The sequence below is a fragment of the Pristis pectinata genome, chromosome 7 (assembly GCF_009764475.1).
Source record: "Pristis pectinata isolate sPriPec2 chromosome 7, sPriPec2.1.pri, whole genome shotgun sequence".
Lineage (NCBI taxonomy): Eukaryota > Metazoa > Chordata > Chondrichthyes > Rhinopristiformes > Pristidae > Pristis > Pristis pectinata.
In genome coordinates, this window is record NC_067411.1 from 33,302,882 (window position 1) to 33,322,128 (window position 19,247).

The 19,247-nt window shown below is 39.6% G+C and overlaps 1 protein-coding gene across 1 annotated transcript in view; it reads right to left on the reverse strand.

Annotated features, from left to right (window-relative positions):
- Nucleotides 1–19,247, reverse strand: part of LOC127572951 (receptor-type tyrosine-protein phosphatase delta-like) — a 511,608-nt gene that overhangs the window by 51,945 nt on the left and 440,416 nt on the right. The window contains 1 exon segment of the mRNA XM_052020675.1: nt 17,351–17,474. Coding sequence (XP_051876635.1) covers nt 17,351–17,474 — 124 coding nt within the window.

Genomic DNA, 19,247 nt, shown 5'->3' on the forward strand with positions numbered 1-19,247 from the left:
TTATTTCATAGAAGTTGGTCTTTAAAAGTAGGGAAGTATTATTGCAACTGCACAAGGCACTAGTGAATTGTAATTGGTTTATTATTGTCACATGTACCGAGATACAGTGAAAAGCTTTTGTTTTGTGTGCCATCCAGACAGATCATTCCATACGTAAGTACACTGAAGTAATAAAAGGAAAACAAAATGCAGAATATACTGTTACAGTTACAGAGAAAGTGCAGGTAGACAAAGATAGTGCAAGGGCGATGATGAGGTAGATTGGGAAATCAAGAGTTTATCTTTTAGCATATGAGATGCCCATTCAAGAGGCTGATAACAGTGGGATAGAAGCTGTCCTTGAGTCTGGTGGTATGTGTTCTCAGGCTTTTGGATGTTCGAGACCATGTCTTGAGGACTGTTTGCAATTTTGATTTTTCTGTTTAAGGAATGATGTATTATCATTGGAGGCAGTTGTGAGAAGGTTCTACAGGACAATGCTGGGTAGGGAGGAACTGTTCTATAAGGAAGGGTTGAGCAGGTTGGGTCTTGGAGTTTAGAAGAGAGAGAGAGGTGATCCTATTGAAATATACAACATTCTTAGGGGCTTGTCAGGGTAAATGGTGGAAGGAGGTTTCACCTCATGGGAGAGGCTTGTGCCAGAGAGCATAGTCTCAGAAAAAGGCGGCACGAATTTGAGATTGAGATGAGAAAGAATTTCTTTTCTCAAAGGTTTGTGAGTCTGTGGGTTGTCAGTTGTGAGCAATTCCTCGCCTCAGAAACCTCTGGATGCTGAATGCTTCAATATATTCAAAGCACCAAGTCTGCACCAACTATCAACACCCATTTACACTGATCCCTTATTAATGCCAATTTTATTCTCCACACATTGTCATCATTGCCTCCCAGTTTCTACCACTCACCAACACTCTGGGGACAATTTACAGTGACCAATCAACCTACCAATCCACACATTTTTGGGATGTGGGAGGAAACACAGGCAAGGATTGAACCGGGGTTTCTGACGCTGTGAGGCAGCAGCTATACTAGCAGCACCACTGTGCTGTCCCAGTGTATATGTTGTAAGGAAATAAAAGATGTGGACTGCTGCAGAATATAGGGGTTGCAACTGTCGTCAGGATGCTGGGCATTGTGCCTGTTTGATTGGGTTGCCTGTGTTTATGCACTTGCTGGTTGTTGAGGGAGACAAATCCTTTTTTGTTGAAGTACATCTTTGCGTTCAGCACTCCAGAGTGATTTGCTTAGGACCACAGATATGCACTGGTGTCAGATATCACTTTCGTCCCATGAAACAACAAAATGCTGTGTGACATGGAGCTGCTCTTTCTCAGTGAAGGCCAAGAAATTATCCCTTGCAGCACAACATCCTTAAGCATTACACAATGGAGTAGTATCCAAAACTCAGTGCGTTTCTGAAAACTTTACTGGTTTGTCTGTGCATATGATGCAATTAAAAAGAAGGCTGCTTCAACTCATGTCTGCACCCATTGAAAACTCCCAGGCCAAAGTCTCTGCTAAGTATCTGACTGTTGAGACCAAGGTCAAAGTTGATTGAGGACAGAAGCAAGAATCGATCTCATTGCTTGTACTGAGCATTGCTGCTTCATTGCACAGCCTGGCAAACATTGACCTTTAACAACATGTCAACGTGGCTGCAGCATGCTTGAATCACTAATTCAATGTGCCCATGAAAAGGATAAGGAAGCATGCATCAGATACTAAGTGTGTATTATATCAGAAAGCCTTGAAGAGACAATCAAGTCTAGGAATGAAATTAAAGAATACATTATTAAAGAGAGAGTATGAAAAAATATTGGAAAATAAAATGTAAAAAAAATCCAAAGATGTTTTTAAAAGTACTTAAAACTTTAGATAACTCTGTACAGTTCTGGTCCCCGTACTATGGGAAACATGCGAAATAGGATGTGGCCTGGGATGGAATATTTCAGCTATAAGCAGAGACTGGATAAGCTGGGTTTGTTTTCCTTTGAGCAGAGGAGGCTGAGGGGGGACCTGATAGAGGTGTACAAAATTATGAGGGGCATAGACAGGGTGGATAGTGAGAAACTTTTCCCCAAAACTGAGTTATCTAAAACCAGAGGGCATGGGTTTAGGGTAAGAGGGTTAGAAGGGATCTGAAGAAATGTTTCTCACTCAGAGGGTGGTTGGAATCTAGGATGTATTTTCTGAGGGGGTTGTGGAGGCAGAGTCTCTCACAACACTTAAAACGTATCTGAACGCGCACTTGAATCGCCAAGACACAGAAGGCTACAGACCAAGTGCTGGTAAATGGGATTAGGATAGATGGGTACTCAATGGTCAGCATGGACAGAAGGGCCTGTTTCTGTGCTGTATAACTCTATAAAGAGCAGGAGTATAACTAAGGAAAGGGCTGGCTCAATTAGGGACCAAAAAGAGGTATGGAGGCAGAAGTCATGGGTTAGATTCTTCATGAAAATGTTGCTACCATTGTCACAAAAGTGGGAGATAATGAGGCCACTATAGTTAAAATAAAATGAAATATCGGTTGTTTGATCACAGGTTAGGAGTTCATCATCTTTGGAAACAGATAAATCATCTGCCCTCAATGAAATATATCCCAGACAGTTAAAAGCAATAAAGGAGATAATTGCAGAGTCTCTGATGACAATTTTTCAATACCATCAAACTCAAGGACAGCTTCTATCCTGCTGTCATAAGACTACCGAATGGACCTCTTGTAGGATAAGATGGACTCTTGACCTCACAATCTACCTCATCATGACCCTGCACCTTATTGTCTAACTGCACTGCACTGTTTCTGTAACTGCTACATTACATTCTGCATTCTGTTATTGCTTTTCCCTTGTACTACCTTAATGTATTGATGTGATGAAATGATCTGTATGGGTGGCATGCAAAACAAAGTTTTTCACTGAACCTCAGTACATGTGACAATAATAAACCAATTTACCAATTATGAGGGGCCTTGACAGAGTAAATAAGAAGGATCAATTTCCCTCAGTAGAAGGGTTAAAATCAAAGGACTGTAGATTTAAAGTAATTAGCGTATCAATTAGAGGCAAAATGAGGAATTTCTTTTTCACTAAGGGTGCACCAGGGGTCTCAAAGGGCAGTGGAGACAGGAATCTTGAACAGAACTTGGCTGTGTACTTGAAGAACCGAAACTGCAGGGAAATGTACCTGTAACTGGAAAGTGGTGGCTAGAAAGCTCTTTATCATCTGACACCCTCATATTGTGCTGAATGGTCCTTGTTCACTGCAAAGTTTCTCATAATCTATAGTACCATCAATAAGAGTACAAGCTACAGACTAAGCCCTCAACCACATGCTAATGGGATAGAAATTTCCAGAATAAATTTTGACAGTCATCTTTTTAATTGTGTTTGTTGATGCAGTCTCTCCCTTCCTCAGTCTGCAAATGAGCCAATATATACTTCTGTCAAAAGTGAAGATTTATTTAATTGAGAAAAGCTTTATTCTAAAATCCTCTTTTAACAACTGTCTTTTGCATTGTGCCATTTTCTGCAAAAAGCAGACAAATTGTATGGTAAGACAATAAAAGAAGATGACCCTTTGCCATCTCAGTGGGCAACACCACTTTGCATCAACTGCCTGACTGGCAGGCATCTTGTACAATTGCAGCCAAAATCGCTTTGCTTTGGCACAAGGCGTGTCTTTCCTGTTGCAACAAGCCATGAATGCTGCCCATGTTTTCTGCAGATAAGCCTCATCTACATTCAGAACCATTACTGTCAGTATCATGAAGGGAGCAGATAAATTAGAGAGAACATACTTTTCTGTGCTATTTAATCACGTGGTGATTTTTGGAAGGCCCGGCTTGCACTCTATCAGTTGTATACATTGCTTGTAAAATACCCCTGCTCAGCAAATGGGGAGTAGAGAAACTGTTAGAGGGTAAAATGTTGCGTTAGTGGCTGGTTAATATTCTCAAGGACTTGTTTTAACATAGTGTTAACTTAATTAGAACGCAAAGTTTCTTGGCTACATAGAAGTAATTTCGTGTGGGGAAAGCAAGGCACATCTGTGACAAGTTCCAGAAATCTAGTTTTCTCATAGCTGTGTATGTTTTCAATAAGCTTAGCTAGAGCTATTCTGCTATGGCAACTACTATTTCAATGTCTACAAAAGGAGGTCACTCCAATTTGCTTTAATCATGCATTAGACGAGATAATGGCTCTTTTTGATGTACTCTGCTTAATTATAATGTTAGTAAGAATCTGCATAAACACCCTAAATATTTATATTCAGCTGGAACGGCATTGGAAAAGATTAGTAAAATTCCTTCACCTTTTCCCTCTGTAATACCAAATTTCAACCTCTTGGACACAGAGTCATACAGCACAGAAACAGGCCCTTCAGCCCAACTGGTCCATGCTGACCAAGATTCCCATCTAAGCTAGTCCCATTTACTGGCATTTGACCCATTTCCCTCTGAACCCTTCCTATCCATGTACCTGTCCAAGTACCTTTTAAATGTTATTAATGCCTCAACCTCTATGATGAGAATTTACATATTTTAACAGAGCTGAACACACTCTTGACAAACTTGACTGCAACATTCATATAAACAAATAAAACAATCATTAACATTCTCCCTGAAGAACACAGTGCTCCTCTGAAGAAAATTAATAACTATTTGAACGTCAAAAGTGTTTTAAATGCAACATTCTGCAGGCTGAAGTTCTATTAACATCATCTAGCCCAGCTGAGTCCCCAATAGCTGCCTGGATATGTATTAATATCCTACAATGAGGATGATACAATCGCCCACCTCTTTGTGGACTGTGTGTTTGCAAAGAAAGTCTGGAAAAGGGTCCTTGTTGAGATTTGTCTTGAGCAGCTGCATGACAGAGGACTCTCTGATCTACGGGCTGTTCCCAGGGATGCATACAGAGACAAACATCAAGTGCTGCTGGAAGATCATCAGCTCGGTGAAAGGCGCACTTTTGTCTGCCCGAAACTTGTTGGTCTTCCAGTGCAGCGAGATGACTGTAAGGGAATGTTACCAACTGACAGATTCCAGGCTGCAGGAGTACACGTTGAAGGATGCACTGAAGCTTGGTGCAGCCAACACAAAGGCTTGGGTGGGGAAGGACTGCAGTCTAAGGTCCTGCTGCCACTGGACACTGAGGGGCTGGGTCCTGTGTAACAACCTTTCAAACACCTGAAGAGTGTATTGTTCAGCGAGGCCACGGGAATGGCATTTGTGCTTGGTACATAGAATGTATAGACTGGATGATGCTATGAAGGTGAAGTTTTGTATTGCCATGTACTGTTTTGTATTTCTTTATCCATTTTTTATTAATGAAGTTTACTTTTAAAATAAATAAACGTGTATAGATGCCCAACATTTAGAGGTCTTGACTGTACTTAGGATGACCTTGTCCAGGAAAAATCCAATGTATCAGGAAGCCTGTGAATGTTGTTTAAATATTTGTTTTTTTTTTGGATACAGTCAATGCAGACACACCTGGATTCACCGCCCATCCCCGATGCAGTTAGAAGAGGAAGAGCCTTTATTGCCCTTTGTGCTGCTCGGTAACTGAAAGACGATTCCTTTGGCTACATTGCCCCAAGAGAGTGGGCCAAAGCTGTGAGGAGCACACTTATATTCAAAAGCTCCATTTCAGAAAAGATGTGAGTGGATGAAGACACAAATATAATCCTGGTTCCGACACCTGCAGCATTGCACCACATTTTAGAAAGACCTTAGAAAGGGTGCAGAAGAATTGACTAAAATGATTTCAGAAAAAGACTTCGGTTATGTGGATTGACTGCAGAAGATTGGGTGAACATGAAAATAAGAGGTTATGAGGTGATCTGATGAAGTATTTAAAATTAGTAAGGGTATGCACAGAGTAAATATAGTCATAGAGTTATACAGCAAGGACACTGGCCTTTTGACCCAATTCGTCCACGTTGTTTATCTGAGTTAGTTTACCTGCATTTTGCCCCATATCCTTCCAAACCTTTCCTATCCATGTACCTGTTGTCATTTAAATGTTGTAATTGTACCTGCCTGTACCAATTCCTCTGGCAGCTCATTCCATATACCCACCACGATCTGTGTGAGAAAGATTCCTCTCGGGTTCCCTTTAAATCTTTCTCCTCTCTCTTTAAATCTGTGCCCCATAGTTTTCGACCTTCCTACCCTGGGAAAAAATCTATGACCATTCACCTTATATATCCCCCTCATGACTTCATATCCCTCCATAATGTCATCCCTCAGTCTCCTATGTTCCAAGGGAAAAAGAGTCCTGGCCCATCCAGTTTCTCCTTATAGCTCAAGCCCTCCAGTCCTGGTAACATCCTTGTGAATCTTTTCTGCATCCTTTTTGGCTTAATCAAATCCTTCCTTTAGCTGTAAGAAGGAACTTTTATGGGAACTTTAACCATTGGTGGAGGGGTTATGAACTCATGGACATAGGATGAAGGTGACTGCCAAAGAAAATGAAACCAAGATGAGGAAAAGCGATTTTAAGCAATGAGATGTGAAGATTTAGAATGCACTGCTGGAGATAGTAGTGGAGGCAGATTCAATTGTGATATTCACAAGAAGGTCTGATAATGTATCTGAAAAGAAAGAATTTATAGGTCTAAGGGGAGATGTTGGGGGAGTGGGACTAGATGGATTTCTCTTAAACGGAGCTGCTACAGACTCAAAGGGCCAAATGGCCTCCTTCCATGCTGTAACCATTCTGTAACTCTGTGACTGAGTTTCTTACGGTGACTTAATTCTGTTGGAAGCTAGCACAAAGTACCTTTGATGATTTGACAATTCTAAGAATAACCGTAAGTACTCTAAATATCTACAGTATACTGTACATAGGGAAAGGAAATAAATCCAGCAAGGTGCATCCAGTAAACTGGAGGACGCCAGCATGTTCCGTGTCACTGGCCCCCATTAGTTAAAACTGGCCAAAGTTACAAAGCTCAAGGAAAACAGTTGGCATTGGTGGGAACTGTGGGATTGGTCGCATATATAGCAACAGAATTAAAACTTTGACCCATGATTTGACAATGATCTCAAACTAGATCTGGCAAGCATCTGGCAGAGCAAGTTTGGAGAGATGTCTACTCGTCACCCGAGAAATCTGAGTGTTACATCAGTCCAATACACATGGTTGGAATACTTTTAATTCCTGTCTGGTAGTGTGCAAAGAATGCTGCCAGAATAAGTAGACCACAGAGCAAGAAAAGTCAATGGATTTGATATCAGGATGAGTTCTTTCATGCAACTTGTTTCATGTTTTACCTTTGATAAAATAAATGCGAAACATTGAATCCAACACTGAATTCAACAACTTCAGTTTATCAGCCATTCCGGTCTTGTATCTCACATTTCTCTCTCTTCTGGTAATTTAAATCATCTTCTCCTGTTCACACCTTTTGCCAGACATAACTTTTGCTCTTTCCTGCCCTCTTTCAGCTGCTTGCATCACTTGTTCCATTCAATCTCACCACCTAATCACAGACCTTCCCTTTTGTTCTCTCTGCTCCTCCCAACATTTTTCTGTAACTTAAATTCACTTTACCACTAATGTTTTCTAATTCTGATGACAGGTCATTAACCCGAAGACTTATCTCTGGTTTTTCTCCCTCCACGGATGCTGCCTTCCCTGCTGAGTACTTCTAATATTTTGTAATATGAAGAGACTGCATGTCTCAGGCTGAGTTGGGTCACAGGTGCCAACTATGGCTCAGTTGTAGCATTCTTATCTCTGGGAGGAAAGCATATGGATCCATGCCCTAGTCCAGAGATTTGAACACATAATTTATCCTGCCTCCTAAGACAGTGGTCATGGGAAACATCTATCATTTGGAATTTCATCCAATGCAGAGAGCAAGGTTAACCAGAGAGATAACCAACCCTTTGTTGTTAAATTGAGGTTGAAATGCATAGTTAGCCTTATAGAAATCTATGGTTTGTCCATTGACTTCAAGATGTAAATTCTTCACCTGCTTTTAATAACTACCACGGTCAGTTATACAAGACGTCTGGCTTTGTTATAGTTACCCCTGCTGAACTAATTGTACAGCTCATTATTTTTCAAAGAGAGATCAGCATTCAACTCTCGAGCATTTCTACTTCCTGGTCATATTCTTATGTCAACTATCTTAGACGTACCTCATAACTTCAAATTGCTTAGTAGACAATGGATTCAAATTGCATTAGGTTATCTTCAGAGCACCTTTGTGTAAATTCAGACAAAAATTTATTTTCTAATTTTTAAAACGTAATGGACTTTTAAAAAATGCCATTTTAGTGCTCTTGTGGTTTATTAGTGAAGGGGCTAAAGTAAACCAGAAGTTAACAGCAAAAATTAATGAAAATTAAATTAAAAAACTGCAGATGCTGGAAATGTGAAATAAAAACAGAAAATGTTGGAAAAACTCTGCAGGTCAGGCAGCATCTGTGGAGGGAGAAACAGTCAATGGTTTGGGTCTGCGACCCTTCATCAACTTCACATTATGTCCACATGTGGAAAATAAACTCCACATGTACACTAATAATATTTCAAATCCCTATCAAAGCTCCAATGGAAAAATAAAGTGCTTGGTCAATTCTGCAGCAACTCTGCTTAATATAGCACAGCTGGCAGACATTTATACATCCATGTAATTACGTTAACATCACCACATTTTGTTCTAAAAGGACTGCATTCATTAATTTGTGATAATGCACCAACAATCTAAAGCTTACATATTTTCTACTTGTATGCCACATCTGAGATGTTATTTAATAATATAATAGCTTAAATGGGAAACTGATAAATGGCTCATAGTTCATGAAACCTATACAGCAGCTCTCTTTTTGGTCTCTTGGCCAGGGATATAAACCAATTTTACAAAGCTGCAAAAGTACTGAGTAGGAACACACCACTCTCTAATCTAAAGAAGGAGCAACCAAGCCACAAATGTCTATGTACTTGGTGCTCTCTGGCCTTTGATTGCCAATAAAGCTTTTGGAATGAAGAGAGCTGTTTGGAACACCAACCCCAGAACAACACCGTAAAATGAATGTCGAAGGATACTCAGTAAAACTTACTTCTGTTTTAGAGGCTTTCATGACAGAATTAGTGTTCGTTCAGTGAGGCTGTCTCCCTGACCTTCTCTTAACCTGGCAAGCCCACATGACTTTAAAGCAGCATGATGCTAAAACCTCTCTGCACTGACATGCAACATGCTATATAAGTGCCCACATGCACACACTGTACACCCATAACATAGCCTGTCTAACAATCTGGAAAATAACTTTTATTGGCAGTCCCGGCCTTGAATGGTTTTTCTAATCCCAACCTGTAACTTTACAAATTGGATAGATGGTTTTCTTGCAGATTTTCAGCCCAGACTACATATTTACAGTGTAAAGATTAGAACTTAGTTGAGCTCGACAGCTTGAAAGCGTAACTAACTGTTATTGGGCTCTCTTTCTCCTTTCTCTTGCTCTCTGTGGGCTCATAAAGTGACTCATATACTGCAGCAAAATGCCACTAAACACAAAAAAGATACCCATTGGTCTTTGCAGACTTGCAGCAATAGTTTATATTCATGCAAATAAATTGACCTTTCCTGATCTTAAGCACTGTACAAAGTGATATTATGGTGATACATAAGCTATTTCCTCAACATTCAAAAACAAAAGCAATTATCTTGAGGGAAATAAAGTTCATGAAAATTGGAAGTTATGTTTTCAAAACAAAACTGAAGGCTCTGCAAAACCAGTACAACGAAAAAAAATGTAAAATATTGTGGACACTGTGCTCTCAGCAGTGTTGAATGATGAACATCAATTGTTACTCCTGCAGAAGAAATGCAAGCCAAGTCTCCGTCAACAGCACGATCATTTCACTGCCAATGATTCATTACTGCCAGGTCAGAAGGAGATGGGCACCTCTTACTTAATGTTGCCCCATTTTCTTAGCCTTTATATTACTGTTCAAGATGGGTAATTTCCAAAGAATCTAAACATTTGATTTGTAAATTAACTGAAAATTATGGAATATTGTTAATACTTCTAGCATCTCTTACCTACAGTGGCCATTGGAAAGTGCCCACGGCACAGCATAGAAACATATAAGATGCTGAAAAGGCAAAACAGGGTAGATGTTGAGGTGCTTTCACCAGTGGAGGAATTGCAAACGAGAAGACATAGTTACAAGATTAGGGGGATAGCCATTTAAAACTGAGGTGTGAAGGAACTTTTTAATCACAGAATCTCTGGAATTATATAGAGGCTTGAACAGTTGGGGGGAACTTAAAGAGGAAGTACATAAATTTTTGAAAGATCAGACAACTGAAGGCTATGGGAGGTAGTCATGGAAGAGGAGATGGGGGCAGATGAACCATGATCATATTGAATGGCGGGGTAGGCTTGAGGGGCCAAGTGGCCTACTCCTGCTCCTGTTTTCTTTTGTTCTTATGCCTTATTGTGTCAAGTGCTAGTTCCACACTGCATATTGGTAACTCTACCATATTGTTGATTACTGTAGGAAAAAAAGCCTGGACAATTATTGTGCAATTTCTTTGAATATTTCCCAGTGGATCCTTACTCTCCAGTACATTTTAAAAACAAATTAATAAAAATATAACTTTTAATTGCAAATAGTAGTTGTTATTTTGACTTTGCTTGGGTTAAAGATCAAGTGCAACGGACTCCCATGTTTTAAAGATACAAAGACTTCCATAATGCATCAATGGTGCCGTTTTCAGATAATCTCAACTCACTTCACAGCAAATTAAGTACTTTTTCTTGAAGCATAATCAGTGTTGTAATGTCAGCAGTTCACTAGGCACTTTACACACAACAAGCACCCTCAAACACAAATGTGGGAATGACCAGATATTTTCGCAGGGGTTGATCGAGGAATAATTAGCAGCCAGGATGTAGGGGCTAACTTGCTTTAGTTTGAATCTCTGCCAGGATAGCTGACAGGAGCTTTCATTTAACAGCTTATCCAAAAGCAGACTCCTCCAACCCCACAGCACTTCCTTAGTTGAGCACTGAGGTCACAGAGTTACACAGCATAGAAACCTTTGGTCTAACACGTCCATGCTAATCAAGGTGCCTACCAGAGCTACTCCCGTTTGCCTGTGTTTAGCCCATATCCTCCTATCCTATCCGTATATCCATCCAAATGTCTTTTAAACATTGCAATTGTATCTGCCTCCACTGCTTCCTCTGGCAGCTCATTCCATATACCCACAACTCTCTGTGTGAAGAAGTTGCCCCTCAGGCTCTCTTTAAATCTTTCTCCAGAAAACAGAAAATGCTAGAAATACTCAGCAGGTCAGGCAGCGTCTGTGGAAAGGACAATAGAGTAAATGTTTCAGATCAAAGACCTTTCATTAAAACTGCGAAAGACAAAAAAAAGTACTTGTAAGTTGCAGAGAAGGTGGCAGAAGGAATGGATGGGACAAAAGGAATGTCTGTGATAGGGTGAGACCAGGGTTGTCATGGTGATGAGTCATCAGGTCAAATGAGTTCATGGGACAGTTAGAGGGTGATTAACTATGTTATGTGTTGCAAATAGCAGGGCTGTGGGTTATGCTGATCAGATCAACCTGTATAATGGAGAGAGAAAAACTGAGCCAACGTGGCTAAAACCAAACCAATTTTGCCTATTGTGTTCAGGTTTCTGAACTGGGACGTGAACACAGAACTGGCCCACTCAGAGGCAAGAATACTACCACTGAGCAGAGCCCTCAGTACTGCAGGCTTAAAATGTGTTGCAAATTCTTCTTGCAACCCCAACAAGAATTTTAAGAATTGTAATCCAGTTGATAACTTCTAAATACAGTTAAGTAGTTGCAGGCACAAGAATCTCACATTTTAAGATTCAATAATCTTTCTACACAGTAAGCCATCTGCTGATGGAACAAAGATATGCATTAGGTATTTACTTTGAAAGGTCATTACCAAGTAAATAGCTGCTATAGGCAATAAGGCAGCAATGTAGATAGGAACATTAATAAATATTAGGCCCTATTTTAATTCCAGTCCAGTTTTCCCAGGGGTGAGGGAAGGTGGTGATTAATAGCCTGAATTCTTCACATGGCAAAAAACTCTGTGTAAATTCCCATTTAGGATGCTTGGCCGAAACTACTGCAAGGTCCCAAATAATATCATCAAATCCTCACATGCCAATATGAAAAAAAGACCCTACCAGCTAAGGGTGTCCTTACCACTTGCATAGTTGAACAGACTAGAATCAGGAACTCCAGTTTAGTTTAGTAATCTGGGCAATTTTTAACCACCCACCCTCCCCATTCCAGAAGGTTTAAAATTGTCGCTGCTATCTTGCTGCACCAGAATCCATCTTGTTTCAATCTATTTTCTGGCACACCACAATTAAGTGTAAATATTTCTGATATATATTTCAATAATATGTCATGTTTGATATCAGTAATCTCCTCTCTACTCTGTTACAGCCCTGAGTATTTCCCTTCCAAATAAACCAATCTTAAAACAAAAAATTGTCAAACCATCGACATCTGCAGTACAGAAGGTGCTATTCAACCCAACACAGCTTATTACCACAGTAATTTCAAATTGCTCTGACCCGCTTGCTCCTCATAGTATTGTACCTCGTTTGTTTTCAAATATTTCTGCACGTTCCTTTGAAAAGATACACTGGTCTCTATCGCAACTACATTTGAGCATTCCAATCTCCACACTACTCTGTGTAAAGACATTTTTCTTAACCTTTCACTTCAGTTTTAATGACTATTTAAAACCGCTGACCCCTCAGCACTGATTTGGAAGAAATAATCTTTCTCAGTTCACACTATTCAAACTGTTCATGGCTTCAAAATATCTTTATTAAATCTCCTGTAAGCACTCTCTGTTGAGTCAATTAAGGGTCCTGACATGAATTTTACACTGAATGAGGGAGGGTGGGATCAATTCTTTGTTAATCCGTTAGTGGTCACAGCAAATCAAATCAAACTCATTTGCTAATTATCTAAAAAGTGGAAATTTTGAAGTGCACTTTAATAAAGTTTTCTTCTCTGTTTCTTCAGTATATTTTTTCAGAGTACCACAGTGGTTACCATTTTGTTTAAAACATGGTGGAGGTGTAAGAGATTAATTGATTTAAATATAATAACTATTACAGTTGCTTTTAGTACCAATCAGGAAATGATTTGTTTACTGTAAATGTTTTTAGAATAATAATGATTTTAGAATATGCAATTAATCATAGTTAGTTGTAACTAGTGCTTTAAATGTTAAAATTATCTCCAATTAATCCTGGTAGCTTTGAATAGAACACAATGTTCCTGCATTCTATTGTGCATTTCAGCATTTTACAAAGTACAATAGCCAATCAAAAACTCTAATTACATCTGCACATTATGAGACATGCAAACTGTAAACAAAGCACTGACAAAGGCTTTTTACCCAAAACAGTAAGCCACTTTCATTTTCTTTTCTGACATTAATGAAACTTATTCCTTTACAGTTTTGGTTTGTTTGTTCAATATAATAAATAGCCTTCAATGCATTCTAGATGAACTCACACTAATTCTGTAAAGCTGCTAATCCACATACACAAAATTAACTTCATTAAGAAAGCATGACCCAAAGATATATTCTGGCCATATTTGCACTAAGGTATCAAAGTGCGTCTAATAATACCACAACTCCAGAAAAAATATTAACAGGAACAGGCTATAGTTGGCTGATCCAACTTTCCTTATGTACACTTTCCTGCCTTTCCCATAGTACTTCATTCTCTTACCAATTAAAAATCTCAGCTTTGAGTACATTCAATGATTCAGATTCTGAGGCAAGGAATTTCAAAGATTCACAACTCTTTGAAAGAAGAAATTCTTCTCGTCTCTCTCTTAAATGGGTACTCCTTTACTTTGAGACTATGCCTTCTGATCCTAGATGCTCCCATTAGGTAAAACCTCCTCCGAGCATTTACACGTAAGCCCTCACAAGGATCTTGCATGTTTCAATATAATTGCCTCTCATTCTTCTGAACTCCAATGAGGATGAATCTAGGCTGCTCAATCTTTCCTTATAAGAATCTTTCCATTCCTGGGGTCATCCTCGTGAAACTTCTCTGATCTGCCTCCCATGATAATTTATCTATCATAGAACGTAGAACAGTACAGCACAGGAACAGGCCCGTCAGCCCATGATGTCCACACTGAACACGACGCCAAATTATACTAAATCTCCTGTATATTGATCCATATCCCCATTCCCTGCATAGTCCTTGGTAAGGGGGAACAAAGCTGTTCACAATACTGCAGATGTGTGGTCTTACTGGTACAGTTGCAGTAAGACTGTCATTCCTTTATACTCCAGCTTCGTTGAAATAACAGCCAGTATTCCACCAGCATTCCTGACGACCTGCTGCATCCAGCTTTCTACCTGCATGAGAACCTCCAAATCTTTGTGCTGCATTTTTCTGCGGTCTCTCTCCACTTAACTAAAAATCTGTTTTATCATTTTCTTCTAAAGCGAACAAGGTCATGCTTTTCAACATTATATTCCATTTGCCAACTTTTTGCCCACTCACCCAGCCGATCAATATCTCCCTGTAAACTGTATCCTCCTCCTAGCTTCCCAAGGTCAGCATTACATCTGCTTCCTTCCACTAAATCATTAACATTGTAATTAGCTGTGGTCCCAGCACTGATCCCTGTAGCATCCAACTCGTTACAGGTGACCAACCTGAAAATGATCCCCTCAACCCTACTTCTTGCCTGTTAGCCAACACCATGAGCTTCACTTGTATGTTGGCACCTTATCAAATATCTTTTATAAGTCCATCTACTCATTTTATTATACTTACTGCTTTCCCTGCTCACCGCTCTGGCTGATACTTCCTCAGAAAATGCTGATAGATTTGCCAAACATGAATTTCCCTTCAATAAGCCAGGTTGACTCTACTTTAACAAGTTACAACTTTCCAGATATTCTGCTATTACCTCATTATTGCGCAAGTCGAACATTTTTCCAAGAACAGACTTAAAACAGGCTTGCCTACTTTTTGCCTCCCATTCTTTTTGGATAAGGATACCACATTGGCAGTTTTCCAATCCCTCTTGTTTTTCCCGAGAATCCAAGATCTTCTGGAAGATTAGTACCACTTCTTTTAGGATCCAAACTCTCATTACCTTATGGGGACCTAACAGTCTTTGGCCCCAGTAGTTTTCTAAATACAATTTTTCTTCTGATGATATGTTATTCTTTCCATGTATTTTTTAGTATTAATGTTTGTAGTATCTTCTACTGTAAAGACTGATGCAAAATATCTGTTTAACTCCACTACCATTACCTTGTTCCCCAGTTTCATTCTCTAAGGGACCTATGTTCATTTTGACCCCCTCTTTTCCTCTTGCTACATTTAACGAGGCTCTTTTTGAGTGTTTTTATATTTCTAATTAGTTTGCCCTCAGAGTTTATTTTCCTTTCTTGATTTTTGTTTTAGATCCTCCTTTGCTCTCCTCCAAAGTTATCCCAATCTTTGGGCTGACCAACTAACTTTCGCAATCTGATATGTTTTCTGTTTCAACACCCTCCTTAAAATTTTCAGTAAGCAAAGGTTGGCTCATCCTCCCTTGGAGATTAGATTTGATCTTCTTGCAACCATGTCTACATAATGGCATTCAGAGCTTAACCATTTATCTCTATTTGTGCCGGTAGCACATTAATTTTGTTCTGCATACTGGTGCATTTTTATATACAGTTCTTAATGTTGTCTTTTTACCACCTTTCCTCATGTTAGCCCTATCTGTTGGGTCCATTGTGGTTCAATTTGCTACTTGCCCTTTTCCCCTCGGCCTTCCTCCTTTGCTCAACTTTTTTTATATTCTTCTTTTCCTCTTATTTAATTCCTTGCTCAGTTACCCATCCCTTGTCACACTAGTTTAATCCTCCCCAACAGCACCAACAAACACCCCCATAAGGATATCAGTCTTGATCCTGGTTTGTACAGGTTCTACCTTCCTCAGAAATGATCCTAATTCCTCAAGGATCAGAACCTAGTCATGCATTCCTCTCATTTACCCTCATATTTCAGATCTCAGTAGCATGAGTCACTGTGAGTAATTCTGAAATTACTATCTTTGATGTCCTCCGTTTGAACTTACTAATTTCCTTTATTCAGCTTACAATACCCCATCCTCTTCCCTATACAGTTAATACCAACATGTACCACAACCACTGGCTGTTCATCTTCCCTCTCAAAATGTCGTACAGTTGCTTTGCAATATCCTTCATCCTGGCACGAGGTCCTGAAGTAATGTTTGTGGCTACAGAAATGCTCATCTGTTCCATCACAACTGAATCCCCTTTCACTGTATCAACAGAATCCCCTTTCTCATTCTTCTTCCTCCTCTCAAGGGCACCTGTGGTGCTTTTAATTAAGTTCTTCCTGCATTCCCTTGAGAAGCCATCTACCCCAATGGCATCTAAAATGGGTGGTCCGCTTGAGGTCCCAGGCAAGAGCTACCCTCTTCTGCTCTGCCACTACCGGACGGTCATCCATTTCCTTTCTGCTTTGCAGTCATAGTCTGGGGTGTGACCTCCTCTCTAAATGTGCTCTCCATGAAGATTTCAGCTGTGTCAATACTCCACATTCACAACTGTCATAGATCCCATATTTGCTTTCATTACAATGTAAATTTTCTTGTGTTTCCCTGCATCAGGACTGATGCAGGGTCTTGACCCAAAACATCAACAATTCCTTTCCCCCCACAGATGCTGCTTGACCCACTGAGTTCCTCCAGAAGACTGTTCTTTGGATTATTCTGCTATTTCCCCTAAATCTCATAATACACTCACAAAGTTGCCAACTGCATCTGGCGATCGATTTTCAGATAAGCAATTCTAACATAAGCCACATGAAAGGTTCACCACATGACAGAATATCTTGCCCATTCCCACTTTTTATGGGCAAACTATTCCGTCACTGTGGTTCAAGACTGCATTATTACACCGAGTTACTTGGTAAGCCAGATCTGAAATCCAACCATTCTAAGAGTTTGACATTCACTGGGGTCATACTTACCATTACTGCTTGGGTTTTAAACTAGGAGAGCAAAAACAAAATTCATCTATATCAAGCCAACTGAACTCTGAAGTCAATGGAAAAGGAATTTGGGTGGGGTTCCATTAATGTGGTCTCCAGGATGAAGCCCAGAGTATAAATGACCCACACTGACAACATCAGGATATTTCCTGAAGCATGAAGTAAATATTTTGAAGCCCAAGTTAATATTCTACAAACTGCAAGAACTGGCTGACAACCTGGAGACTGTTGGGCTGAGAGTTTTACACATGTACCATTTCAAAGGCATCACTTACCATCAATGGCCGATAGGAGAACCCGTGAGTGGTCATATGCTATTACATTTGCATACCGATTCTTTGGTTTGTTGACTTCCATGTTTGAATGCTCCCATGTAAACTGCTGACCCGGATCAATTGACTAGAAAGGAGATAAAGAGGAAAAGACAAAGGGAAATCTGTTAATGTAGACAATATATTATTTCTGGAGCCAATTCATTATTTTCTCTTCTTGATTTGGGTTGGAACCTGGAGCTTTTTTTTGGAGCAGACTGTTTTTTCCTCATAGTTATCTTTCTGCAGTATCAGTAAAATAGCCAACATAATCAAAGACCCCACCACCCTGGATATTCTCTCTTCTCCCCCTTCCCATTGGGCAGAAGATACAAAAGCCTGAAGGCATGTACCACCAGGCTCAAGGACAGCTTCTATCCCACTGTTGTAAGATGATTGAATGGTCCCCCAGTGGAATGAGATACACTCTTGACCTCACAATCTGCCTCGTTATGGCCTTGCATCCTATTGTCTGCCTGCAGTGCACTTTTTCTGTATCTGTAACACCTTATTCTGCATTTTGTTATTGTTTTCCCTTGTACTACCTCAAATGCACTATTGTAATGAAATGATCTGTATAAATGGCATGCAAAACAATGTTTTTCACTGTACATCGACACATGTGACAGTAGTAAATCAATTTACAATGTTTAATTCCATTGGTTAAGGAAAATATAGGCTCCTAATACCACACAACACCAGAAATAAGTAAAGACCACCTATACTTTTGGAAGGGGCAGACATTCCTGCTTGGTTGCATCCATATACAGTAGTGGTTGTGTCTTGCACTCCACTACCAATGGAGGACTCCTTTGGCACCAATGTACTGAAATTTTGGAAGCAGTGAACAAAGTCCACGTATGTGCATTTAGCACAAATAACCAAGGCGAAATTTCTACCACTCTGTGCTCTATCACTGTAAAACTACAGAGGATCGTTGTGTGTTCTCTTGCATTGCTTGTGTGACCTCGTAAAACTAAAGCAAATTTATTTGGGACAACAGCAACCTTAAATAACCTTCTTGTAATGCTGCAAATAATTACACAGAATTGAATCGGGCTGCAGCCTAAAGTCAACTGAAGGTCAACACCAGCTTTTTAAATCATTTACTTGTGACCAAACAGGCACAGAATGCATGTTCCAATTCATGGCAGGTCCTAAGTCTTCATTATGTACAGAGTTACAACTGAGTAAATCACAAACATGGCAAACCTCTTTATTAATTTTTCAGGGTCACTGGCATTATAGGGTGACCTCTCTGCTGAAAACAGTAATCTATTTTATAGGCACCAATCCAACTTTCCTATAATAAAAACACACACAATGGCTTTACTTGCTTCTGCATATTCTCATCTAACACTTATAGACAAGCAAAACTATGCACTTTTAAACCACAATGTATAACGCCTACTTAATCCCTTCATCATTTTGGGACTAAAATATATTAATTCCTAATTTCACACACATTGACTGTCAGTGCATCCAAAGGCACCATCAGCTTTTCAGGCCACTTAAAGTGTGATTTACAAACACAACATTGTGCTATTGTGCAAAACTTGGTGCATTTATTCTCTTATGATGTGTGAAGATCCAAGAGGTAAAAATAAGCAAAGCCATAAATAAAATCGAGCATAAATTCCTCTGCATCAGATAAAGTTATATAGAGAAAAAAAGAAAACAATAAAGCACCTTGATGAACCCTAAACATACCTAATCCATAATAATTTTCCAAAGATGTCCATTAAAGTACAACTCCAACTCCAGTGTTTTAAAAAGGGAGTCAGTATCACAATTTCACACCAATAAAACCAACAGTGAGTTGCTGGTGGCACAAGGTGTGATACACAAGGCTCCCTTTGTC